The sequence below is a fragment of the Myxine glutinosa genome, chromosome 14 (assembly GCF_964187855.1).
Source record: "Myxine glutinosa chromosome 14, kmMyxGlut1.1, whole genome shotgun sequence".
Classification (NCBI taxonomy): Eukaryota; Metazoa; Chordata; class Myxini; order Myxiniformes; family Myxinidae; genus Myxine; species Myxine glutinosa.
In genome coordinates this window covers 41,875,205-41,892,993 of record NC_136274.1, presented here as the reverse complement: position 1 = coordinate 41,892,993, position 17,789 = coordinate 41,875,205, and the positions used below count along the sequence as shown (strand labels likewise).

At 45.8% G+C, this 17,789-nt stretch overlaps 1 protein-coding gene across 2 annotated transcripts in view; it reads left to right on the top strand.

The window, feature by feature from the left end:
* Positions 1-17,789, top strand: part of LOC137439734 (AT-rich interactive domain-containing protein 1A) — a 148,392-nt gene that overhangs the window by 50,740 nt on the left and 79,863 nt on the right. For both annotated transcript variants that reach the window (XM_068135778.2, XM_068135779.2), the window contains exons 2-4: positions 4,724-4,948; positions 12,607-13,401; positions 16,392-16,707. In XM_068135778.2, coding sequence (XP_067991879.2) covers positions 4,724-4,948; positions 12,607-13,401; positions 16,392-16,707 — 1,336 coding nt within the window. The remainder of the gene's footprint in view (positions 1-4,723; positions 4,949-12,606; positions 13,402-16,391; positions 16,708-17,789) is intronic.

Sequence of the window (17,789 nt, the reverse complement as noted above, 5' to 3'; positions counted from 1 at the left end):
CTCACCACATACAAGGCTTTGATCCACAGCTTAATGGAATAATGTTCTCCCCTCTGGGCTGGTGCTCCTTCCTCACACCTAGCTCGGCTTCACGCGGTTGAAACCAAAGCTTTCAGAATCATTGGAATCTCCCGCTATGAAGCTGACTCTGAGGGTCTTTCACTCACTCACCGCAGGCAGTTAGGTGGTCTTTCTGTCTTCTACCGACTCTTCTCCAGCCTTGCTCCCCTGTTCTGTCTGTGCTCTGTCCCCCAAATATTCCTGCAGGATGCACAAGATCTGCCAGCAACCCTCTTCTGGTGAAACTGCTAAAATCAAGACTCTCTGCTCACCTTCACTCCTTCATTATTTAAATCCTCTTTTCTCCCGCCTCTTGAACAAACTCCCACACTCTCTTCAATTCCTCTCCTCCCTCCAGGTCTTTTATAACAGCTGTTCACCACCATGTCTTATTGTTCACCACCACCCCCATGGTTCACCATCACCACCATCCCCCATCCAAAACCATGATCTTTCCTACCCCCGTTAAAACACCCCAAATCCACCTCTTTAAATCCCCAACTTCTTTCCTGAAATTCCTAGTGGTGTTCATTTGCTTTATACCGTGTACCCCTCCCTCCTCCCCCAGCCTTCCCCTTTCCACAGACTGACCGACATCCCTGTTCTCTTCTGTTGTTGTGCTTGTATGCTTCCCCCTCTCTCCCCCTCTTGTCTCCCGCTCCCTTCATTGCATGTTTTATGTGTCTGTGCATGTTTTCATGTTCAATGTGTTAGATCTTACACGAGCCTTGATTCTGTATACAAAAAAAATAATGCTGTACTTTCTTTGTTCAGAAATAAATGCTGACGTTCTTTGCCAAAGATTGAGATGACTCGTCAGATTCGGAAGTCTGAGTCGGTCACGATAGGGTGAAGCAGTTTTTGGACCACTTGATCTTGGCTCCTCCCAGAACTGGAGCAAGTAAACAACAATGTGTTTGGACGCTGAAGATGCTGTCGAGTAGCAAATGACGCCTTGATTCGTCGGCAAGGCGACCAATGCCCTGAGCAACTGGTGTGAAAGCTGCTTGCTGCGGCTCCTGGCACCATCCTCTGCTGGTTGCATGATAAACTCATTACGACAGGGGTTTTACATGTATGTCAATTATGGTTGTAGTCGGAGTAATATTTCACATTACCCCATAATATTTTATTCCCTATCATACTGCATAACATTCCATTCTTTACGGATGTTATGATTCTGTATTGTGCAAATTTAAATGACTGAGAGTGGTTTTGGTATCGCCCAGCAGAGTAAATAATTGAAAGACTCGCCGCAACACATTAGGTTGACAACGTTGCTTTTTGTCCCGTTATTGTGCTGTTTGCTTTTCTCACTTGAAGCGTTTCTCACGACTTCTCTCACCACCTCGAAAGGTGGTTTTTCCCATCCGTCGTCTTATTGCCGCTTGGACCAGCTGCCACGTGATGTCTTTGCAATTTCGTGCATGCATTCCTCTCTTCCAGCTTCCGTAGCCATTCCAGCTTCCGTAGGCTCCAGCCCATTATGGAAGTGTTGCTTTTCCGGAAGAAGTTGTTTCGTCATTTTATTGCCAAATACTTGAAAACATGTTTGTAATGGGGTGTTTTAACCTGGCTTCAAAAAAATGTATGTGGTTTTCCTGTTAAATGTCATCTGATGCCATTTGACACTTTTCAAGGTTATTTTGGAACTGTTGATGCAGAGAAGACTGCAACCACTGCCTGTCGTTTGTATCTGGTAATCCATGGAAGTTCTCCATAATGTCCTGTACTACCGGGGTTTACATCATTACTTTGGCTCAGCATTTCAAAGGCTTGCTGCAAAAGATGCCCTTTCTATACCATCCACCTGAGGACGCTGAACAATCGGAGGCGTGTGCTAGCAAAAAAAATGCGGCTTTGGACTTGAAATGAAAAATCCATACAGTTCGAGGGAACGAACATACCAATCTATTTTCCTACAGCTTGTAGATAAAGACTTGGCTGTTTACCTTTCTTATGGCATTTCTCTTCCTGAAGTTGCAGCAAGTATTGCTAATTTTTGGATGATTTTAACACATTATCATGAATCTGCATTCGCTTTGGCCTTTGTTAATTCATCTACTTAAAAAATATTGTTTTGTGCTTTTCATTTTTTTTTTACTCGAATTTATTTTGAGGTTTAAGGTGTGTATTTGTGTCCATGTCCGTCCAGGGCATAACTCTTTTACCATTTGAGCTTTTGTCATTAAATTTCAACAAACCTTTATTTTGAGAAAATGGAAAAGACTAAATAATCAGAATAAAAGGGTGAAGCCACAGTAAGTTCAAGTAGGCTTGATTAGCCCGTCTGCCGAGTGTAATCGCTCCGTGTTTCTTTATTTACCATTTGAGCTTTTGCCATCAAATGCCCAACAAGCCTTTATTATCGGAATATGGAGAACTTTGACATTTTTACCTCCGTCCACCTTCAGTGATATTTTCACCCCTGTCTGTTTGTCTGTCGGTGAGCAGGATATGGATATCTCAAAAAGTTCTGGACGGATTCGGACGATACTTGGTGGACATGTTGGGTGTGTGACAAGGACGAATTGATTCGATTTTGGTGAAGATCCGGATTCAAATATGGGAATGTTAAAACTTTTAAGTGATTCTTCACTTTGCGAGACAGGGGCAAAAACGATGTGCAGCATTATGTTTCAAAATGTTGTGGAGGACTGGAGGAGTTATGACTAAACTTGGGGGATGAGTTGGTTTAGTGACAAGAACAAACCCATTAGATTTTAGTTCAAGTCTGCATGCAAATCTGGCCTATCCGTGGGATACAAAACATACTAGAGCAGCACTCACTAGAGTGCATACCTCCGCCAGGCTGAACAATTTATGTTTTGTATCTCACTGATATAGTCAGCTTCACTATGTTAACAAATATAATTTCGTTCAAAATTTTGGGAGATTAGCAAACCTGTACATTTTTGGAATCAGAGCATGGAGAATCCGAAAATCAATGTTGGCATTTGCACACACACAGATTTTGGATTTTCAAAATGGCCGCCATAAAATACATATTTTGCGCTATCTCGGCTTCTAGTCAACCTAGAAACTTAATTCAACATGCTAATCCTATGTTTTCTGGGTCAAGGAATCCAATAAAGGCCTCCAAATAGTGCTCAGGATTATAGAAAAGCAACAAACAGAGGTAATTGAAAACCATTGTCTTTATATTTGTGATATAACTGTATTACATAATACATGATATTGCAAGTCCTTTGAAGTTATAGGTACGGGTTTATAAAGCAAGAAAGCAGCCTTGTTAGTATCAGATTGAACTCTAAGTCCTATACACAGGATCTACTAGGTCTATACCGTTCAGGAATATGTTTTTACAGATCTTCATCACTGTCCTGAGTGACATTTTCGCAAAGGTGTCTACGCAAATGTAAACATTAATTTTTGGATTCCTCATGCTCTGAATATTCCAAAAAATGTATAGTTTTGCTCATGTCCAAAAATTTTGAACGAAAAAACATAGTGAACCTGACTAATAGGCTGGATCTGGATTCGGACCTGAACCAAAATCGAATGGGTTTGTTCTTGTCGCTTAACTAACTTATCGCCCAAGTTAAGTCATAACTCTTCCATAACATTTTGAAACATAACATGCTACATATCGCTTTTCACCCGATCTCTCAATGATGAATTAATCACTTAAGAAATTAAATAATTATCGTATCCGAATCCATATTCAGATCTTCACCAAAATCAAATCAATTTGTCCTTGTGACACACCCAACATTTCCACCAAGTTTCATCCGAATCCATCGATAACCTTTTGAGATATCTTGTTCACAGACAGACAGACAGATAAACAGACCGACAGGGGTGAAAACATAACCTCCATCCACCTTCGGTGGCAGAGATAAAAATGTTCAGCCTGGCGGTGGTATACTCTCTACCGAGTGTCGTTCTAGTTTTTTGTTTTTTTTAATACACTGTATATGCTCGTGGAGGAGCTAGAACACAGAACAGACCAGGACATAGCACAACGATAGTAACAGTAGGTAAAGGTGGCAGGGAACATGCCAACAGCAGGGCTGAGGGACAAAATAGAGGGAAACTTTGAGGGACAAGGAACGTGGGGAATAATGAGGGCTATGGGAGGACATAGGCGGTGAACAAGATGGATACAGCCGTGAACTCTCAGTCACAGAAGTGGGAGGAAAAACTGTAAACTCAGAAGAGGTGTGATTGGAGTGGGTTAAGAGAGGTAGAAAAGCTTTGGCCCCACTTGTAGACTCTTTTGGGATGTTGCGTAATGTTCATTTGCGAGCAGAAGAAACAATGTCCTTAACATCCACAAGCATACTCGATGATGCAATGCCGATGCCTGTGAATGAGCAAGATGCTAGTTTGTTGTCATATCCCATGGGGAATCCTTGTTGAAACATTAAGGGGTAGTTGAGCAATCGTTGCATAATGAGCAGCTTGGGTTCTTGATGACATCATGAATGGTGTATGTTGGGGATCTGGTTGGGGGAGTTTACAATTTTGCTATTTTTGCACAATGTGTCGATGGCCCTTAACAGAGAGTCTCTGGTCGTTGTAGCAACATGGATTTTGTTGTTGTTGTTGTTGTTGGTATTGTTTTGTTGTTGTTGCAGAAGCTGATGGATGAGTATTCATAACTCATTCTGTTGTACTTTTATTGTTTCTGTTGATGCAGGTGGTGCCCCTAGAAGCTGGCCGCAGGGGACAAGTGTACAGCGGGGCCGGAGGGCCGTTTGTTGGGGTACCGGGTAGTCCAGCGATAGATGAGGGTCAACAAGGTGGCTTCCCTGGCCGTGAGCTCACGGGTGATGGGGTGTACAGCTCTCAGACCACTCACCAACACCCAACGGTACAGGGCAGGCCGTCCGGAGCACCCATCGGTCTCTATCCACAGCAGCAGGTGGGGCCCTTGCCTGGCTGTTGATGTGCAGTTTCCTTTGATTTACGAGACATTTTGGCTTTTCAAACAAGACCTTGCATTTGGTTTCTTCTTGTCTTCCATTATTTACATATCAAGTCGTCTTTATAAGTGTAAGGGTTTGAGGGTGGGGGGGAGGGGGGGGGGGGGGGAGGATGGGGTGCTGGTAGAAATGGCAATGTAACCTTGAAGCAACATATGATTTAATGGGGAAGAAAAATGAAGAAGAGAGAGGTTTTTATTTATTTGTTTTCTTCTCCTTTTTCCTCTTTTTCTTTTTTTTCTTGTTATTTTGCATTGCACAATTTCAAGAATCAATTTTATTTTTTAAGTTTATTGATTTGAAGGAATGCCAAGGGGGGTTGTCGTGTGGTGTTGCTATCAGAGATTTCAGTTTGCACGTTGTGGATGATGAAAGAAGAGATGGGGATGGGTTGAGAAAGCCACTCGGTATTTGTATGGCTGTTGAAGCACTTATTCCTGTGGGGTTGCATCTCATGTCATTGGAGATACTCGCAGTATACATATTTCTTCGAAGAACAGCAAGGTGCTGAAACTTTCTTCCGAACCCAAGCATTTCATTGGATTACATTAAAAACCAAGCAAAATCTTTTAAACTTCTGACCAGATACAACACTTCTTTCTTCAAAGCTTAATGTGTTTAACGTCGATCTTAGAAAACAGCTACCCAGATTATGCAGTATGAAATAACGTGCTTTGATGCCAATGTAAATAAATAAGCAAACAGTTGTCTTCCTCTTCTCAGAGATTTCAGTTGCATCCCTGAAAATGTTAGATTTCCATTTTTTTTTTTTTTTTTTTGTATACAAGGTCGAGGCTCGTGAAAGAGCGAACATTAATCACACAGAAAGACAAACCGACACATAAAACATAACATGGGGAGCGGTAGACAAGATGGGGCGAGAGGGGGAGGAACACAAACACAACATCTGAGAGCAGGAACATCAAGAGATCAGTGGGATGGAGAGGGCTTTTGGGGGGGGGGGGGGGGGAGGCATGGGAAGGGGTGGGTGGGAGAGGTATAAAACATATGGACACTGCCAGGACTTCCAGGAAAGAAGTTGGAATTTCAAACAAGGTGGATCTGGGGTGAATTAGTGGGGGTAGAAAAGATCAAGGTTTTGGATGGGGAAAGATAAGAGATGGTGGTGAACAGCTGTTTTAAAGACCTGGAGGGAGGAGTGGGATTGAAGGGAGTGTGGGAGTTTGTTCCAGAGGCGGGAGAAAAGAGGAATGAAAGAGTGAAGGTGAGCAGAGAGCCGAGATTTCGGCAGTTTAACCATCAGAGGGTTGCTGGCAGATCTTGTGCGACCTGTAGGAATATTTGGGGGACAAAGCACAGAGAGAGTCTGGGGGGGCAAGGCCGGAGAGGAGTCGGTAGAAGACAGAAAGACCACCTACCTGTCTGCGATGAGTGAGTGAAAGGCCCTCGGAGATAGCTTCATCACGGGAGATTCCAATGATTCTGAAAATCCATAGTTTTAAGATTCCAATCAACAAGCTAATTTTTTAAGTTAATTTAATTAAAAAGATAAGAGAGAGAATTTCCTCCGCTTCCGGTCCGGTATGAAGAGGACGCAGGCGTCACATGCTCGCCGCTTCTTCGACCGGGCCACTGTCAGTTGCTTGCTTTTTTGGTGGTCGTGCGGATTTTTTGGCCATTGAGTCTGCCCTCTGCATAGCCCCGGCTCTGCTCCCTGCTTCGCCTGCCCGGCTCCTTCGCCTGCTCGCTGTTTCCTCGGGCACGCTCTCGTGGGTTGTGACCATCGCAGCGGTTTGGTGGCGGTTTCCCGCCGTGATCTAGATTTGTAGCGGCGGCGGTCGATTGCCGCTGCATTTGCCACTTTGCCGTGATCAACCTTGGCCCCGTGATCGTCTCTTTGCTCCTGCCTGCCCTCTGCTTGGTCCCGGCTCTGCTCCTGGCTTCACCTACCTGGCTCCTTCGTTTCCTCGGGCCCGCTCCCGTGGGTTGGGACCATTGTTTCACCTCCTCAACCTTGGCCTCGTCTCGTCTCTCCGCTCCTGCCTGGCATGGCTCTGCGGTACTCCGCCGCAAGGCTCCTTCTGCTCAATACCCGCTGCACCCCATCATGCATCTCTGCCATCAAATCAAATGGACTCCTCCGACGACCCAGGTACATTCACCGTGGCTCCGGTCGTAAGTTTGTATATTTGCAATCAGGTCACTCCATCCCCGTCCTCTGGTCGGCTCAGCGCACTCTCACTCTTCGTCCCAGCGCACCTGGTCACAGAAACGCACACAATCGCACCTCCTGCCTACGAACCCTGGCTAAATCACCTGAATTCATCCCTGCTGTTCAAAACAACATCAAGCTCACCCTGTTCAACACCCGGTCCCTCAACAACAAATGCCTCATCCTGAACGAATACATCCTGGATAACAAACTGGACTTTCTCTGTCTCACCGAAACCTGGCAACAACCTCTGGACTACTACACACTCAACCTCACCACACCCAATGGATATTCCTACGTCAATAAACCACGCTCGGGGGGCCGAGGTGGTGGAATTGCCGTTATCCACCGTCAAGACATCAGGACCAGCCTCATCCCCATCGCCTCATCCTCATCATTTGAACACCTGGCTTTTAAACTCTCTGGTCGCATGCAGTCAGTCATGGCTGTCGTCTACCGCCCTCCCAAGCCACACCCATCATTCCTGTCTGACTTCTCCTACTTTCTGACCCAGCTATGTTCCCTCTCCCCCTCAATCCTCCTCCTTGGTGATTTCAATATCCACATGGACTCCAATGACTCCACAATAACCACTGACTTCACTGATTTACTCACCTGCTTTAACCTCACTCAACATGTCGACTTTCCTACCCATATCCGTGGTCACATTTTGGACCTTGTCTGCTCCACTGGATTAAATTTGCACCATCTCTCTGGCTCCGACCTCACCCTCTCTGACCACTTAGCTATCACTATGACCATCAACATCCCCACCCCATCACCAAGGCACTATCAACTTCCGTAAGCTAAACGCTCTTTCACCTACCTCATTCTCATCCACCCTCTCTGAAAAAATGTCCACTTCTCCCTTCGTTGACCTCCACACCCCTTCCGACCTCACTGACTACTACAACCACACTCTCTCCTCCTGCCTTGACCAGCTTGCGCCTGTAAAAACCAAAACAGTTTCTTTCACCCATTCTGCTCCCTGGTTTACCCCTGAACTCCGCCTGATGAAAACTCGTGCTCGCCAACTTGAAAGACTCCGCAATAAAACAGGTCTCACAGTTCACTCCCAAGCCTACAAGGACCACCTACAACACTACAAAGATGCCCTCTCCCGCGCCCGCTCCGCCTACTACTCTCAAATTATCCACTCTGGCTCCGGAAACCCAAAAGCACTCTTCTCGACAATAAACAAACTCCTCCGCCCCCTGAACACCACCACCCAGTCATTCACAGTAGACAACTGCATCTCCTTCCTCTCTTTCTTCCAACGCAAAATTGACAACATCTACAACAGCTTGACCACCGCCGCACCTGCTCCCCCTCCAACCACCTGCCCCCCCTTGTCCTGCCATCCCCTGTCTCGGTTCTCCCCAATCTCCCCTACTGACCTCTCTGAACTCCTCATAGGAATGAAAACTGCCACCTGCACTCTTGACCCCATCCCCTCCAGCTTTGTCAAGGCCTCCCTCCCTGCTCTCTCTCCACTTATCATTGCAACAATAAACTCCTCCCTGTCTACAGGCACCGTCCCACCTTCCCTCAAAATTGCTGCTGTTACCCCCATTCTAAAAAAACCTGGTCTAAACCCTGACACCCTAAACAACTTCAGACCCATCTCCAACCTACCCTTTCTGTCAAAAGTTTTGGAACGCGCTGTAGCCACTCAACTCAAACATCACCTCTCTGCCAATAACCTGTATGAAACATTCCAATCCGGATTCCGCTCCAACCACAGTACTGAAACTGCTCTCCTCAAAATCACCAACGACCTTCTCCTCTCCTCTGACGCTGGCAACCTCAACATTCTCGTCCTCCTCGACCTCAGCGCTGCCTTTGACACCATCGATCACACCATCCTCCTCACCCGACTTGAATCCACCTTTAACGTTACCGGCACTGCCCTCTCTTGGATGAAATCATACCTCTCTGACAGACGCCAGTTCATCTCCATCAATAACTGCCAATCCCCCACTGCTCCCCTCCCCCAAGGTGTCCCCCAAGGTTCAGTTCTTGGCCCCCTCCTCTTCATCCTTTACCTGTCCCCCCTCGGTCACTTAATCCGCCGTCATGGTCTCCAATTCCACTGCTTCGCCGATGACATCCAGCTTTTCATCTCCACCAAGTCCGTCTCCACCGACACCCACTCTATCCTGACAAACTGCATCACTGAAATATAATCCTGGCTTCAAATCAACTTCCTCAAGCTTAACTGTGATAAATCTGAAATAATCATCATTGGCCCAAAAACGCTCACAAAATCCACCCATAACTTTGCCCTCAACATCGACGGTATCCCAGTATCCACCTCCCCTCACATCCGGAATCTTGGCGTCATCTTTGACCAAACCCTCTCCTTCGACAAATACACTAAACAGATCACAAAGTCAGCCTTCTTTCACCTGAAAAACATTGCCCGTCTCCGCTCATCCCTCTCCTCCACGGCTGCAGAAACCCTCATCCACGCCTTCATCACCTCCCGTCTGGACTACTGCAATAGCCTCCTCTATGGTTCACCCTCAAAAATCACCAATAAACTCCAATACATTCAGAACTCCGCTGCCCGTCTACTCACCCATTCCCGGACCCGTGACCACATCACCCCCGTCCTTTACAAGCTTCACTGGCTCCCCATCCCCCAGAGAATCCAGTACAAAATCCTCCTCTTGACATACAAAGCCCTCCATAACCTGGCCCCATCCTACCTGGCTGACCTCCTCTCCAGACACACTCCCACCCGCAACCTCCGCTCTGCTGGTACCAACCTCCTGACCCCCTCCATCCGGACCAAATTCAGATCCTGGGGGGACAGGGCCTTCTCCATCGCTGCTCCCACCCTCTGGAACTCACTACCTCACACCATCAGAGACTCCTCCTCACTCACCACATTCAAAACATCACTAAAGACCCACCTGTTCAACACTCATTCAACATTCAACCCACAGCATTTAACCCCTGACTATCTCTTCTCCTTCTCCCTCCTTTTGCTTTAAATATTTCCCTATTGATTCTTGTCTTTTTGCAATTGTTGTTTTCATGTATTGTTATGCATTATGTTTTCCACTCTGTCAAAGCGCCTTTTGGGCTTCTTGAAAAGCGCTATACAAAATAAATGAATTATTATTATTATTATTGTTATTATTATTATTATAACATCTGAGAGCAGGAACATCAAGAGATCAGTGGGATGGAGAGGGCTTTTGGGGGGGTGGGGAGAGGCATGGGAAGGGGTGGGTGGGAGAGGTATAAAACATATGGACACTGCCAGGACTACCAGGAAAGAAGTTGGAATTTCAAACAAGGTGGATCTGGGGTGAATTAGTGGGGGTAGAAAAGATCAAGGTTTTGGATGGGGAAAGATAAGACATGGTGGTGAACAGCTGTTTTAAAGACCTGGAGGGAGGAGTGGGATTGAAGGGAGTGTGGGAGTTTGTTCCAGAGGCGGGAGAAAAGAGGAATGAAAGAGTGAAGGTGAGCAGAGAGCCGAGATTTCGGCAGTTTAACCATCAGAGGGTTGCTGGCAGATCTTGTGCGACCTGTAGGAATATTTGGGGGACAAAGCACAGAGAGAGTCTGGGGGAGCAAGGCCGGAGAGGAGTCGGTAGAAGACAGAAAGACCACCCACCTGTCTGCGGTGAGTGAGTGAAAGGCCCTCGGAGATAGCTTCATCACGGGAGATTCCAATGATTCTGAAAATCCATAGTTTTAAGATTCCAATCAACAAGTTAATTTTTTGGTGTCGTTTGTTTTTCTTATTCTTTCTTCGATCTGTTGCATGCAGTCAGAAGGGGGAGCTTGAGAGCATTTTTCTTCTTCCTGACTTTTTATCTTTAAAGCTATTGTATTTATCATGCTGTCATGTGAACTCGGTTCTATTACAATCATAACATGCTGGCGCCATTTGCATAGCAGCCGTACGCTAACTGCATTTATATTAAGTTGCATTGAAATTTGATCAATAAATGGAAATGGGGTTTGGTAAACATGGATAAATAACAAGTGTGTTATTAGGAAGTCCGTAAAACGTCCCATGTAGTCGGGATGGCATGGACACTCCATGGGTTTAATATAATGCAAATCCTCAAAAACATTACCAAGATACAAACGTAGAAACCTATAAAGTACTTACCTGCAGATGATTTCACATCCAACAACATTAATGAAACTCTTGGACAGCATCGTTCAGCTACAAAACTGACAGACCCAAGACAGCCTGTTTGTAATTCTTCCTTCTTCTTTACAGATGCCCGAACTCAAAATAGGTTTCCGTTCAGTACTGTGCTGGGATTAAACTCGAATATGTTGTATTTTACAGTGGGAAGTACATACCTATAAGAAATTTTCACAACTTCAAAGGATTCCACAAAATAAACAAAACTGCATATCTACACATTGGGCAATGAAGGCCCAAGAGGTGGGTGGGTGGGACAATGCTTGTCAATCAGCCAGATGGGGGCGGACGCACGGCAATCCAATTGGCTGAGGGCCAATCACGCCTATACGGGTGTGGTTAACAGCACGGAATGCGCGGTTGTGTTTGCGTGGTTGTGTTTGCGCGGTTGTGTTTGTGCGGTTGTGTTTGCGCGGTTGTGTTTGCGCGGTTGTGTTTGCATTGTTGTGTTTGCACGGTTGTGTTTGCACGGTTGTGTTTGCACGTTTGTGTTTGTGCGGTTGTTTGCGCGGTTGTGTTTGCACGGTTGTGTTTGCGCGGTTGTGTTTGCGCTGTTGTGTTTGCGCGTTTGTGTTTGCGCGTTTGTGTTTGCACGTTTGTGTTTGCGCGTTTGTGTTTGCGCGGTTGTGTTTGCGCGGTTGTTTGCGCAGTTGTGTTTACGCGGTTGTTTGCTTGGTTGAGTTTGCACGGTTGTGTTTGTGTTTGCGTTTTTGTATGTGTGTGTTTGTGGTTGCGCGTATGTGTGTGCGTGTTTGTGTTTGCGCGTTTGTGTTTGCGCGTTTGTGTGTGTTTGTTTTGCGTTTGTTTTTAAACTGTTTAATATTTCACCGGTCAAAGTCTTACATGGAATCGATCAACATACACCCATTACAAAAGGTTGTCGGGATGGACACGGAAACAACGGTTATTCAAACCGAGATGTAGGGATGGCTTCACATAATTTATTGTGACCATCCCTACCTTGTTTACATACTTTTTAACAAACCATCCCTATATCCTTTTACATTAAAAAATGTTTTTACATTTGTACCCAAGTACAAATGGAATAAACAGCATACTTAGTGTACCCGTAACTCCAAACAACGAAGTAAATTTCCATAGCTATGGATAATCGGTCGGCATTACTGTCTTTGAGATGAAATATAATGCTATGAAGAATTTATTGTAACAACGCTAAATAATAAATAGAAAATTTATTATGTATTTATCCTTTCTCCCTCTCCCCTCCCCCTTCCACTCTCCTGTAGGAAATGCTGCCCCAGTATGGGCAGCAAGCAGTTGCAAGCTACATGCAACAACGACCACAGGGTTATTATGGTCGCCCCCCTGGTCCTTATAGCTTGCAGCAAGGCCCCACCCAGTATGCACCTCAGCAGCCTGGACCGTATGGTCCCCAATCACACAGTGTGTATGGTCAGCCCTCTCAGATCCAGTATAATCATCACATGCCGACACCATATGCACAGCAACCATATGTGGCACATGGGCAGTTTACGCAGCAGCCATACCCACCTCCAAGCCAGTACATGCCACAGCATCAGAGGGCGTACTACCCTCCTGGTTCAATGTACATGCAACAGCAACAGCAGCAACAGCAGCAGCAGCCACCACAACCACACCCACAGGTTCAACAGCAATCACAACAGCAACAGTCACAGCAGTCACAGCAGTCACAGCAGTCACAGCAGTCACAGCAGTCACAGCAGTCACCACAGTCACAGCAGTCGCAACAGCATCCACAGCAGCCTCAGCAGCCTCAGCAGCCTCAGCAGCCTCAGCAGCAGTCACAGCAACCACCACAGCAGCAGCAGCAAGTTCCACAGTCCATATACGAGTCAGACAGCTATCATCGTAGTCAGGCTGGAGCACCATCCCAACATGATGGCTATGGTTGGGGAGCCACTGGGGGCACCGGTTCGAGCCAGGAAACATATGGTCGAGGGCCTGGTGTGGCGGGTGATGGCAGGGCAGCCACAATGGAAGGTGCTAACAAACCAAATCGAGCAGAACTTGGACAGCAAGGGCGTCCACAGAGCCTTCCGGTGAGGGAAGCATACATGTGTATTTTTATTGTTTGTCTTATACAAAAGGATAAGGCAATTATCCAATCACGGCCCATGGGTCATGATGGCAAGTTGTACCTTGTTTCCACTGCGATGTCATGCTATTTTTAAGTAGTACCGAGCAGCCAGATTTGCTAATCTCTCCGCACCTCCATTGCAAACAGCATATAATGTGGTGTGTATATATACTGTACATATATATGTAATTATGTAGCTGTTTGCTTGCATGACTAAAAAAAATCTTTTTTTGATGGACGATTTGCCTGCCCTTTCGGTCTTGTAAAAAACAAGTAAATACCCGTAGAAAATGGGAATAAGACATTTGCCGAATATGCGATTGTACGATGCAATGCCGCTCCAACACAACTGATTTCTGTTCTTGCTTAGAGGCAAGACAGTTCTTAAGCTTAGTTCTTGCTTAGGCTTGAAGTTTACACTTTAAATCATGCTTTAAAAATTGTTTGGAATTTTCAGAATATTAGGATTTGCAAAGAAAAAGAGGATGGAGTCGGAGGTTTGTCTGGCACTTGATCTCTCCTGTTTCCGAATTTCATGGCGATTAGAAACGAACACAAATACTCCATCAATAAACGACACTGCACTGATGGCGAATGCGATGAATCTTACTATAATGGATTAAATATGGATGTCACCGAAACTCCAAGATTGACATGTGGTGGAAATAGCACCCCTTTTTGGTATCCGGTATTCCAAATAATCTTCCATTATCATATGATATGTGATTAATAATTAATTGATTTCAAAAATGTCAAATTATAAAGTGCATTTTCAAGACCCGCCTGGAGAGCGGGAGCGCCCACGAGTATAATTATTAATGAGCAAGATTGTTGTCACAAATTCTTTATGATTTTTTTCTTTTAGTGATATAATGACTTTAAATAATATATTGTTGTATGCTTGAATACCTATGATTTGCTATGGAATCGACGCTTATTATGTAGTAATTAAATTTGAGGCTAGAAAGCTGCAAGTGTCGAGTAAAGTAAAATGTAACACGGCAGACCAGGAAGGGCAGGTGTCTCTAATCGCCATGAAGTTGGCTGACTTAGCTGGTTACTTGATGATGTATGTTGCTCGGGAGAATGCGTGGACACTTATTTTCCACGGCTTGTTGACCGAGTTTAACGCATCTATACATTCGCTCAAGTTTGAACCCCTGTCCTACCGGTAAATAACACAACGTGGGTTGATGCAGCCTGTCATCCTTCCGAGGTCGGCAAAATGAGTACCAGTTTACTGGTAACAGGGACAGCCACGCTCTTAGACAATGATGCAACCAGCAGCTGTCGGCTGCATACAAAATAATAATGTCGTGTAGTTCCCCTCGGTGAATACCGGGGAATCACGGATAGCAAATCGAGCGTTATTTGAGGCGTTATTCAAACAGGGACTCTCGATATATGTGCGGGAGGAAGGGAGAGGAGGAAGAAGAAGCGGCGGTCCGGAGCAGTCTTCAAACCTGCAAAGTAATTAAACTCACACCGAAAACGGAATGAGAATGTGCAAAAGTAATATTTATTAAACGGAACCCGAAACAATGTACGCGCCGGTAAATAAATGAACTAAGTTGGGGATCCCACACACCAGACTTCAACAACACAGACAAAAGGATGAAAGAAACTGGAAAATAAAATGCGTATGGTTATTGTACTTATCGCAACCAGCTCATGTGTCAGGGATCGTCTGATCGCTCGTGTGTCAGCTCCGGTGTTGGTGGGAAGTAGGCCTAGATGCGCCCCCTGTTCGCGCGCTGTTAAGCCTCACCGAGCGCCTCGCTTGCGCCTGGCTCGTCACGCTCCAGCGGCAAGCCTCGCTCGTACGCTCGTCGTTCGCACGTGAATGCAGGGAAGGAGAATCGTCAGCGCTCCGTCTCTCCACCGTCTTTGAACTCCTCGTTTCTCCACCAAAGTCCGAAGGCAAGAGAAGGTCCATCGCAAGAGGGGGGTCCGGAACAAGAGAGGGCAAAGGGAGAGAGCAAAATGCTGGCCAGCGAGTCGTTTTACCGGTCGTCTTGTGACGTCAGCCCTCTTTCTCTCCAATCCCTGCCTCACTTCTCGACCTCTCGAATGTTCTTATCGCGTCCGCCCCTTCCCATTGGCCGAGCGCTTCGTGCTCCTTTCCTCATGCCATCGGTCGGTCACCAATCAGTTCGTCGCTTCCTTCTACCTTCCTTCCACCTATCCCTGGGAAGCTTCTTGCCCCTCCCTTGACCAATCAAGAGCTCTTCCTTACTCTGCCAATCGACGGCCTGCTTCTTTCTCGGCCTGCCTCGATCTCCCCATCAACCCTTTGACCAATCCTTTGCAAGGTGGGCGTGGCCTCAGCCTGCCTGAGCAATGTTCCATCGCCATGGTGCGCAATGCGCAGCTGCTTCCTGACTGTTCTTCCTATCAGTTCCATTGTTATTGTGGCAGAGGGGGATTAATGAGTGTGTGCGCTAATGGGCCTAACTAGTGTCTAGGTGCGTTGCCATATGGGACAATGGATAGATGACAGAGGGAATGACGTACAAGGAAATTTTATCCTCATGCCATAATCGAGTTAACAAGCCCCGCCCCCTTGTGACGGGGACAAAGACACAAGCTTAATCCGACATTCGGGCTGCAAAACTTATTGCATCGAGATTCCCTATCACGACAACCGGAGCATGATACCTACACAGATTTACCTGAATCTATATATTTGTCCGTACCCCAACATTCATAACAATAATAATAGGGGAAGAAGGTTTTGTTGTCAGACGGAATGGTTCTATATGTGGTGTAAATGAGGCATAAATGTGCGTATTTAGTTCAATTATTTCGTCTTGGCTGAGCACATACATGTCTGTAATCCAAAGCTTAATAAATGCATGTCACTTTTATCTTGCCCCTAACTCTCACCCCAACATTATTACAGCTGTCTTGAGGGTTTTGCAAAGTTATCATTTTATTTTTATTTCCCTGAAGGACCTCTCTGGCACAATAGATGACCTGTCAATCGGTGAGGGAGTACCTAGCCTGGGTCTTTCTGGCAGCCAGGGTGAGCCAAGCAATTCCACGCCATCCCCATTTTCTCCGCATACCCCACGCCATACGGGCGTTGTACCCTCACCTCATGTTTCGCAAGGAGGTCCGGCTGCTTCTCCTCATCATGGACCCTCACCCTCACCACACCTTCTTCCAGCTGGTCCTTCACCTTCTCCTCACCCTTCTGCTGCACCTTCACCAGTCTGCTCCCCAGCCGGTTCACGTACTGGACCACTCTCTCCTGCTGCACACACTGGTGAGTTTAGTTGTTGAGCCATGGAGAAAATTAGCCAAGTGTGGTGACTCGATATTCTGCTCTAGTTTGGGCAGTTCACATGATACTGTTGTTTCTCTTACACAGGTTTCTGGGCATATGGCCAGTGAAGTTATTTCCAGCAGTTGTTCATACAATAATCCATCGATTTATATACCAATAGAATAAGGAATAGTCCAATCAATTGCAGGTCCCCTTCTTCCAATTATAAATGGCACATTTGTAAATTAACTACAACTCAAGTTGTTCTTTGAGACAACCCTTTGAAGTTGCCAAAATGTTTTATTTTTTATCATAGTGTGGAAGCTAGGACAGGTAGATACTTTTGCTCCCATTGTGTGCACTTGTGGTCTCGAGGCAGTGACAGATTGGCCAGCTGCCCCCTCAATTGGAGCTTGTCCCATTTGGGTCTGCAGCCGGCCCCAAGAGGACGTCTGAGGTCTGCCAGATGGCAGAGAAGGGTTGACGAGAAAGCAGGGAGTATATTGTTTGACTCCTTTATTTTTACAATCAAGTGTGTTTCATCTCTGTTTAAAGGAAATGGATGTGGAACATCTTTAACATTAAGCTGGTGCATTGTGAGCTGAGCCATGTTGAGCTGCCCTGACAATCTGAGCTAAACCTGTTCTTTGATAGGCAGGGTATGCTTCTCTGACTTTGGCTTGCTGATGAAAAGTATATTGCCAAACGTTTTGATTGCAGAACCTGAGCGGTGACCTGCTTTGATGTTTTTATATTCCTTTTGGCAGATGTTGCCCGGGAGTAGGGGGGAGGGTGGGAGGAAGCATTTGGAAAACTAGGGTGAATGATGTGCTGTTTGGTGATCAAAACACACTGTTTTAAAGTTGTTGATATATTTGTGAGAAAGCAAGTCACAAATCTATTAACTTTAATGAATGACTTCCAGAAAGACCCAGCAGACTTAGAAAGTTGTTCTTCTGTTTGTGACGTGCTTTGAGTCCAAAACCGTTTGTGCACCATCTTCCTTTTCTTATAGAAGCAAAAAATACTAGGTATGTTATGTTAAAATACTAGGAGAAGTCTGCTCAGTTCATTTGTATTTT